General features: G+C 62.9%; 1 protein-coding gene across 1 annotated transcript; it reads left to right on the top strand.

Moving 5' to 3' along the window:
• The first annotated feature begins 549 nt into the window (after window positions 1–549).
• LOC122709070 (olfactory receptor 226-like) lies at window positions 550–5,783 on the top strand. The gene is made up of 2 exons (XM_043926144.1): window positions 550–765; window positions 4,718–5,783. Exon 2 carries the CDS (start codon window positions 4,726–4,728, stop codon window positions 5,689–5,691), a length of 966 nt encoding a protein of 321 aa, XP_043782079.1. The 5' UTR covers window positions 550–765; window positions 4,718–4,725; the 3' UTR covers window positions 5,692–5,783.
• The last annotated feature ends 2,249 nt before the right edge of the window (window positions 5,784–8,032 follow it).

Here is an 8,032-nt window from a genome sequence, read left to right as displayed (position 1 = left end):
CCCCCACAGTGGACCACCGGCGGGGGGGGCGGGGGGCAGGTGGCAGGTGACCGTGAGTCTAGCAGGGGCCCCAGCTCCAGCCCTTCTGGGGAGCAGCACAGAGCTCGCCCAGGACAGCAGGTCTGGGCCGTGGCCTGGGCCCTTCCTGCAGCCCCAGCTCTGGCCAACGCCGGGCAGCGGCTCCCGCCTGAGGCCCTTCTGCTGCACCAAGCAGCTGCTGGGTAAAGAGAGTGTCCACTGGTCCACACACCCTGCGCCTGTCACAGCAGCTCTGGCCCCAGGAGGAGCGTGGGGAAGGAAGGTTTCCCTCTGAGGTCTGTTCCCAGCCCCGCGGCTGACAAAGCGGATCACACGGGCGGAGGCCTGGCCTCCCCGGGGGAGTTGCAGCTGCACGGGTCCGGCGCTGGCCCCTGGGAGGAGGGCGGAGAGCCCAGCCCTGTCCCCTCCTCCTCCTGTGTGAGAAGGCGGGGAGTGGGGACCCAGCTCAGCCTCCCACTTAAGACTCGGCTAGCTCGGCTGTGCCCGGGGAGGGGGCGGTGTGGGCTCCGGGAGCCTGCCCTCGGCCACTCTCCCCACGCAGAGAGGACCAGGGCCCCTGAGCTCCCCAAAAGGCCCAGTTCCTGCTCCTGTGACGCGGGGACCCTGAGGCGGCACCTGCTTCCGTCTTGGGCATCACCTGCCATTTCTGACTGGAGGGGCCTCTTTACTGCGAAGGGGGTCTCTGCCGCTAGGCTCATCCTTCTGCCTCCTCAGAGCCCTGTCCTGGTAGGGACGCACCCGGATGGTCGTGGGGAACCGGACTGCCCTGGGGCGGGGGTGGGGGGTACATCCACGGGCCAGGCGCCCAGAGCTGAGCTGAGCACCCGGGACCAGGCAGGGAGCCTCGCTGGCTGGGTCCCTGCCCCAGAGATCTTCAGGCCCCCCAACAGGCAAGCGGGGCCCCGGCAGGGCTGGAGCGCGCCCGGCTCCATCCCAGGGCCCTGCCATCTCCGCGTGGCTGAGACCACACCGCACACCTGTGCCCACAGCAACCTGGGCTGCCGGCAGCCAGGCCTGTGCCCCGACTGAGCTGGCGTGAAGGGCGGCGTGTCTGTGGCTTGGGGATTACCCGTGTGTCAGAACCAGGTCTGGGCAGGTGGCGTGGGGCAGAGGACGTCTGTCTGTGTGTCCTTGTCTGCCTGGAGGCGTGGGGTCCGCGTGAACAGTGCTCTGCTGGGGCCTGTGGGCTCCGCAGTCGTGTCAGGTTTGGGGAGCCCTTGTGTTCACTGGTGCATCCCGGTGCAGGACAGGGACCGCAGGTGTCTGTGTGAGGTGCCGTGTGTCTGTGTGAGGTGCCGTGTGTCTGTGTGAGGTGCCGTGTGTCTGTGTGACGTGCCGTGTGTCTGTGTGAGGTGCCGTGTGTCTGTGTGAGGTGCCGTGTGTCTGTGTGACGTGCCGTGTGTCTGTGTGACGTGCCGTGTGTCTGTGTGAGGTGCCGTGTGTCTGTGTGACGTGCCGTGTGTCTGTGTGAGGTGCCGTGTGTCTGTGTGAGGTGCCGTGTGTCTGTGTGACGTGCCGTGTGTCTGTGTGACGTGCCGTGTGTCTGTGTGAGGTGCCGTGTGTCTGTGTGACGTGCCGTGTGTCTGTGTGAGGTGCCGTGTGTCTGTGTGAGGTGCCGTGTGTCTGTGTGAGGTGCCGTGTGTCTGTGTGAGGTGCCGTGTGTCTGTGTGACGTGCCGTGTGTCTGTGTGACGTGCCGTGTGTCTGTGTGACGTGCCGTGTGTCTGTGTGACGTGCCGTGTGTCTGTGTGACGTGCCGTGTGTCTGTGTGAGGTGCCGTGTGTCTGTGTGACGTGTCGTGTGTCTGTGTGACGTGCCGTGTGTCTGTGTGAGGTGCCGTGTGTCTGTGTGACGTGCCGTGTGTCTGTGTGACGTGCCGTGTGTCTGTGTGACGTGCCGTGTGTCTGTGTGACGTGCCGTGTGTCTGTGTGAGGTGCCGTGTGTCTGTGTGACGTGCCGTGTGTCTGTGTGACGTGCCGTGTGTCTGTGTGAGGTGCCGTGTGTCTGTGTGACGTGCCGTGTGTCTGTGTGAGGTGCCGTGTGTCTGTGTGACGTGCTGTGTGTCTGTGTGAGGTGCCGTGTGTCTGTGTGACGTGCCGTGTGTCTGTGTGACGTGCCGTGTGTCTGTGTGAGGTGCCGTGTGTCTGTGTGAGGTGCCGTGTGTCTGTGTGAGGTGCCGTGTGTCTGTGTGACGTGCCGTGTGTCTGTGTGAGGTGCCGTGTGTCTGTGTGACGTGCCGTGTGTCTGTGTGAGGTGCCGTGTGTCTGTGTGAGGTGCCGTGTGTCTGTGTGACGTGCCGTGTGTCTGTGTGAGGTGCCGTGTGTCTGTGTGAGGTGCCGTGTGTCTTTGTGAGGTGCCGTGTGTCTGTGTGACGTGTCGTGTGTCTGTGTGACGTGCCGTGTGTCTGTGTGAGGTGCCGTGTGTCTGTGTGACGTGCCGTGTGTCTGTGTGACGTGCCGTGTGTCTGTGTGAGGTGCCGTGTGTCTGTGTGACGTGCCGTGTGTCTGTGTGAGGTGCCGTGTGTCTGTGTGACGTGCCGTGTGTCTGTGTGAGGTGCCGTGTGTCTGTGTGACGTGCCGTGTGTCTGTGTGACGTGCCGTGTGTCTGTGTGACGTGCCGTGTGTCTGTGTGAGGTGCCGTGTGTCTGTGTGACGTGCCGTGTGTCTGTGTGAGGTGCCGTGTGTCTGTGTGAGGTGCCGTGTGTCTGTGTGACGTGCCGTGTGTCTGTGTGAGGTGCCGTGTGTCTGTGTGACGTGCCGTGTGTCTGTGTGACGTGCCGTGTGTCTGTGTGACGTGCCGTGTGTCTGTGTGACGTGCCGTGTGTCTGTGTGACGTGCCGTGTGTCTGTGTGAGGTGCCGTGTGTCTGTGTGACGTGCCGTGTGTCTGTGTGACGTGCCGTGTGTCTGTGTGACGTGCTGCGTGTCTGTGTGATGTGCTGTATGTGTGACGTGTTGTGTGTGTGACGTGTTGTGTGTCTGTGTGATGTGTTGTGTGTCTGTGATGTGTCATGTGTGTGTGACGTGCTGTGTGTCTGTGTGACATGTCGGGTGGCGAGCACCGGGGCTCCCCCTCCCACGCCCCCAGGAAGCAGCCTCTTGCTCCATCTTTCAGAGAAATGGGTGCTGGGTGAGGATAGACTTTGTTCCAAGCCCCACAGCCAGTCAGCGGCCGGTCTGAGCAGACGAGGCTGTCGGACCACCAGAGGCCACAGCGGGGAGGGAGGACCAGGGGCAGTCCTGCCCAGGCCCGGCCACAGCAGGCCCAGCACCGCCCCCGTGGTCTAGCCAGGCACCCTCCTCCGCCTGCAGTCACTGCTGCCCCCAAGGGCCTCAAGGCATCCCAGGGTCGGTAGTGAGTGCAGGTCCTCAGAGCTCATCCCCACCCCTGGGAGCCCAGCCAGGGTCCTGCCATGACCCCGCAGGACAGTTGAGTGACCGGAGGAGGGTGAGGTCTGAACCCAAGCAGACAGTCCCGGAGCCACACCAGGGAGCCTGGGGCTCCACTGGCCCCTGAAATCTCTGCAGAATGAAAACTGGGAGCTCCTGCCGCCTGGAGCACCTGGACACGGGGCAGAGATGAGAGGCTGGGGCTTCTGTTCCCCAGACACGCTCTCCAGAGGTGACCAGCCTGCAACCGACAGGGTGTGAGTCCAGCATCAAGCCTGGGCCCGCTCGGGGCCATGTTTGAGGCTCTTACAGTGGACACAAAGCTAAAGTCAGCCACATCACCAATGAGCGGCTGGTCTGTAAATGGGTTTTGGAGGCCTGGAAGCTCACAGGGATGTCCAGAGGGCCCAGGACAGAGAAACAGGCTGGCGGGGCAGATGGGAGCAGCACAGGAGAAAAGAGACCCGGCTGCCCAGTAAGGTGGGGTGGGGGCTGACTCCCGCCTGAGGATCCAGCCCTTCCAAGCCCGTGAGAACAATTTCCTGTAACAGGAAGGAAGCCACCGCCAGCCCTGGCAGCCCCTTGACTGTCCCCTGGGTTGGAGGGGCGGAGACCCACACAGAATGGTCCTGCCCCAGAGCACGCCTGCGGGGCCAGGCTCAGATGGAACTGGCAGAACTGGCATGGAATCCCGTGGCTGAGGGCTGGAGTCACAGCTCACATGTCCAGGGCTATGAGGGGACCCAGGGTGGGGGGACTTGGTCCCTGGGTGCTGCTAACCCTCTGGAGCCTGCTTCTCCTCGGGAACATGTGCCAGCCTTCCTGGGGCCTGCTGAGCGCTGCAGTGTAACCGTGGGTAAACTTGGCAGGGCTGTCATCGCATGCACAGGGTGCCCTCACCTGGGGAGACAGTGAGCCTGGCTCCAGGCCTGGCCCCACCTGGATGCCCCACTCACTTGCCCACTGTCCCTGACCAGAGGCCCTGGGCCATGGCCCCCACCCATCCCGGCGAAGCCTGCCAGCAGGTCCCCAGATCAAGCTCTGAGGTGTCCTACAGGTGACCCGCTCCCCCTCCCCACAATAACCGCATCTGTCTGCTGGCGGCCAGGCAGGCTAGCGGCCCCAGAGCAGACATCTGCCCAGCACCCACCAAGCACCCTTAGGAAACTCACAGTGCCGTGGACCAGGCGTGGGCAGCCGTGAGGATGCAGACAAGGGTCAGGACCCCTCCTCACAGGGAGCTGGGCACCACATGGGAGGCGCGACGCCTAATCCGCCACCTCTGCCCCCAGGCAGGGCCATGCAGGCCCCGTCTGCGGGGGCCAACCACTCGGAGGTGACCGAGTTCATCCTGGTGGGCTTCCCGGGCTCGCTGGGGCTCCACGTGTGCCTGCTGGTGCTGTTCCTGCTGGTCTACCTGCTGACCGTCACCGAGAACCTGCTCATCATTGCCGTGGTCCATGCCAGCCCCGCGCTGCACAAGCCCATGTACGTCTTCCTCAGCAACCTGTCCTTCCTGGAGGTGTGGTACGTCTCCGTCACGGTGCCCAGGATGCTGCTCAGCCTGGTGGTGCCCGGGTCCCGCCGCATCTCCTTTGCAGGCTGCATGGCTCAGCTGTACTTCTTCCTGGCGCTGGCCTGCACCGAGTGCGCCCTCCTGGGCGTCATGGCCTACGACCGCTACGTGGCCATCTGCAGCCCACTGCGCTACCCAGCCGTCATGAGTCCCAGCCTCTGCAGCCTCCTGGCCGCCGGCTCCTGGCTCTCGGGCTTCACCATCTCTGTGGGGAAGGTCTTCTTCATCGCGCGGCTGGGCTACTGCGGCCCCAACATCATGAACCACTTCTTCTGCGACGTGTCGCCCCTGCTGAACCTGGCGTGCTCCGACGTGGCCCTGGCCGAGCTGGTGGACTTCCTCCTGGCGCTGCTCATCCTGCTTGGGCCCCTGCTGCTCACCGTCTCCTCCTACACAGCCATCATCAGTGCCGTGCTGCGCGTCCCCTCCGCCGCCGGCCGGCGCAAGGCCTTCTCCACCTGCGCCGCGCACCTGGCCGTGGTGGTCATCTTCTACTCCGCCTCCCTCTTCATCTACGCCCGGCCTCGTGCCATCTACTCCTTTGACCTCCACAAGCTGGTGTCCGTGGTCTACACGGTGCTCACGCCCCTGCTCAACCCCATCATCTACTGCTTGCGGAACCGGGAGGTCAAGGAGGCCCTGCACAAGGTGGTACAGAGGGCAGCCCAGGCCCGGGGCGCCCCCTCCTAGGACACGCTCCCACGTGCCCCGGGACCCCTCTCAGACAGACAGGACTGCCTGCCGGGCCGGGAGACAGTGCTGGGCAGCCCAAGGCTCTGTGAGGGAGGAACTCTGCAGCATCTACAGGAAAGATGAGGGGAACAGAGCCCCAGCACTGCGGGTGGGGGACCAAGTCCATGCTTTGCCCCTTCACTGAGGGTAGAGCCCACCACGGGGCCTCGCCCTGGGAGAGCTGGCACTGACCAGCAGGTCCAGGTTCCGAAAGTCCAGCCACTCAGCCATCATGGCAGATGTCCCCCAAGAGGTGCCTAACATCAGCAATTACGGGTACGTCCCTCTTTCAAAATGGGTGTACTTTCAAATCAAATGTCTGTAAAGTCATCATTTCAAAAAGCAGAGTGAAAATACTGGGTCACTGATTTGTCATTTAACCAATAAAGTGAGCATTGCATGCCAGCCTGCTGCCGGGTGCTGTGAGGTGCTGCTGAGACCGGGGGTCAGGGACTCATGCCCGGCTGACACGGTGGAGCAGCAGGTGCAACTGGTCAGAGCCACACAGCAGGGCCTCTAAGGTGCCGGGGCCACAGGCCCCGTCCTGAGCCAGCCAGCAGGGCCTGGAGGCTCCACGGGGGGAGGGCGGGGTCAGTCCCTGCAGGACAGCAGCAGTGACGGCGACAGGAGGCAGAGGGGAGGGCAGACCCCAGGCTAGGCTGAGCTCACATCTGCAAACGCCCAGCAGGCAGCGCTCGGCCTGGATCTGGGGCTCCACATGGAAGGCGCCAGAATGGAAGCCTCCGTGTCACCAGGATACAGTGGGAGCCGGAGTCAGGACCGCGCCCGAGGGCAGGATGCAGACCTAGGAGGGAAGAGGCCAGATACCACCCTCACCCTTGGAGAAAGCCTGAAGGATGCAGGCGGCGACCTGGACAAGAGGACCAGGTGAAACGAGGCGTGGATTCATCCCAGCAGGTCAGACACCAGCAGGGAGAGCAGGATCCGGGGCTCGGGGAAGGGGGGACAGAGGGACGGCACAGACGTGCTCAGCGCAGGAGCAGCACAGGGGACAGGCAGGCGGCCTCGGCTGGGACGGAGGGCGCCTCCGGGTCAGTGGTCTCAGCCCTCAGCAGGTCCTTTTTTTTTCACTTTAATTGGAGGCTAATTACTTTACAATACTGCAGTGGTTTTTGCCATACATTGACATGAATCAGCCACGGGTGTACAGTGTCCCCACCCTGAACCCCCCTCCCACCTCCCTCCCCACCCCATCCCTCAGGGTCATCCCAGTGCACCAGCCCTGAGCACCCTGTCTCATGCATCGAACCTGGACTGGCAATCTATTTCACATGTGATAATATACATGTTTCAATGCTATTCTCGCAAATCATCCCACCCTCGCCTTTTCCCCCAGAGTCCAAAAGTCTGTTCTTTACATCTGTGTCTCTTTCACTGTCTCGCATACAGGGTCATCGTTATCATCTTTCTAAATTCCATATATATGCATTAATGTCCTGTATTGGTGTTTTTCTTTCTGACTTACTTCACTCTGTATAATGGGCCCCAGTGTCATCCACCTCATTAGAACTGATTCAAACGTGTTCTTTTTAACAGCTGAGTGACATTCCATTGTGTGTGTAGCACAGCTTTCTCATCATTCGTCTGCCAGTGGGCATCCAGGTTGCTTTCACGTCCTGGCTTTTGTAAACAGTGCTCAGCTGCCTCTTGTTGAGGCCACGACACCACACAGTTCCGAGCCCCAAGACCCTGGTGGGGCGCTCCCTCCCAGGCTCTGCAGAGCTGTGGGAACGCCTCCCAGGCCTCCTTGTGTGGGCCCCTCGGCTCCAGGCCACACCCTGGGCCCCGGACGCTGCCCAGGGCCGTTCTCGCCCACCCCCAGAGGAGGGTCCTCCAGGCTGAGGCCCACAGCCACCCTCAGTGTGCTCACTCCACCGCTACCGGCCCCCCCCCCAGGGGGTAGAGCCAACCCTCCACCCCTCGGCCCAGCCCCAGCACCCTCCTCTGTTCCTTCCACACCACCAGCCTGCAGGGCTCTGCGCCCGCCCTCCTGCACCTCCCCCCATGGGGACCCCTGCAGGCCCATCCCGGCTCCCGCCTCCCCCCACCATCCTCCTCAAACCCCCATTACCCATCGGACAAAGTCCCAAATCCGTACCAGGACGCTAAGATCCAGCGCTCACCAGCCTCCCAGCCTGGTCCCCCAGGGCACCCCGCCTCTCCCCCACCCCTCTTTCTTAGAGACCAGCAGGACTTGCACACAGATGCCCCTAAAACCACCCCAGCTCACAGGAGTGTCCACACGTGTGTGTCCACCCACCGCGGTCATTTGTTCCAC

The sequence above is a fragment of the Cervus elaphus genome, chromosome 15 (assembly GCF_910594005.1).
Source record: "Cervus elaphus chromosome 15, mCerEla1.1, whole genome shotgun sequence".
NCBI classification, from domain to species: domain Eukaryota; kingdom Metazoa; phylum Chordata; class Mammalia; order Artiodactyla; family Cervidae; genus Cervus; species Cervus elaphus.
This window is presented reverse-complemented; position numbering and strand designations above follow the sequence as displayed.

Bases quoted from the DNA above. Each gene is read 5' to 3' on its own strand.
- LOC122709070 (XM_043926144.1), top strand. From the start codon at position 4,726: ATGCAGGCCCCGTCTGCGGGGGCCAACCACTCGGAGGTGACCGAGTTC.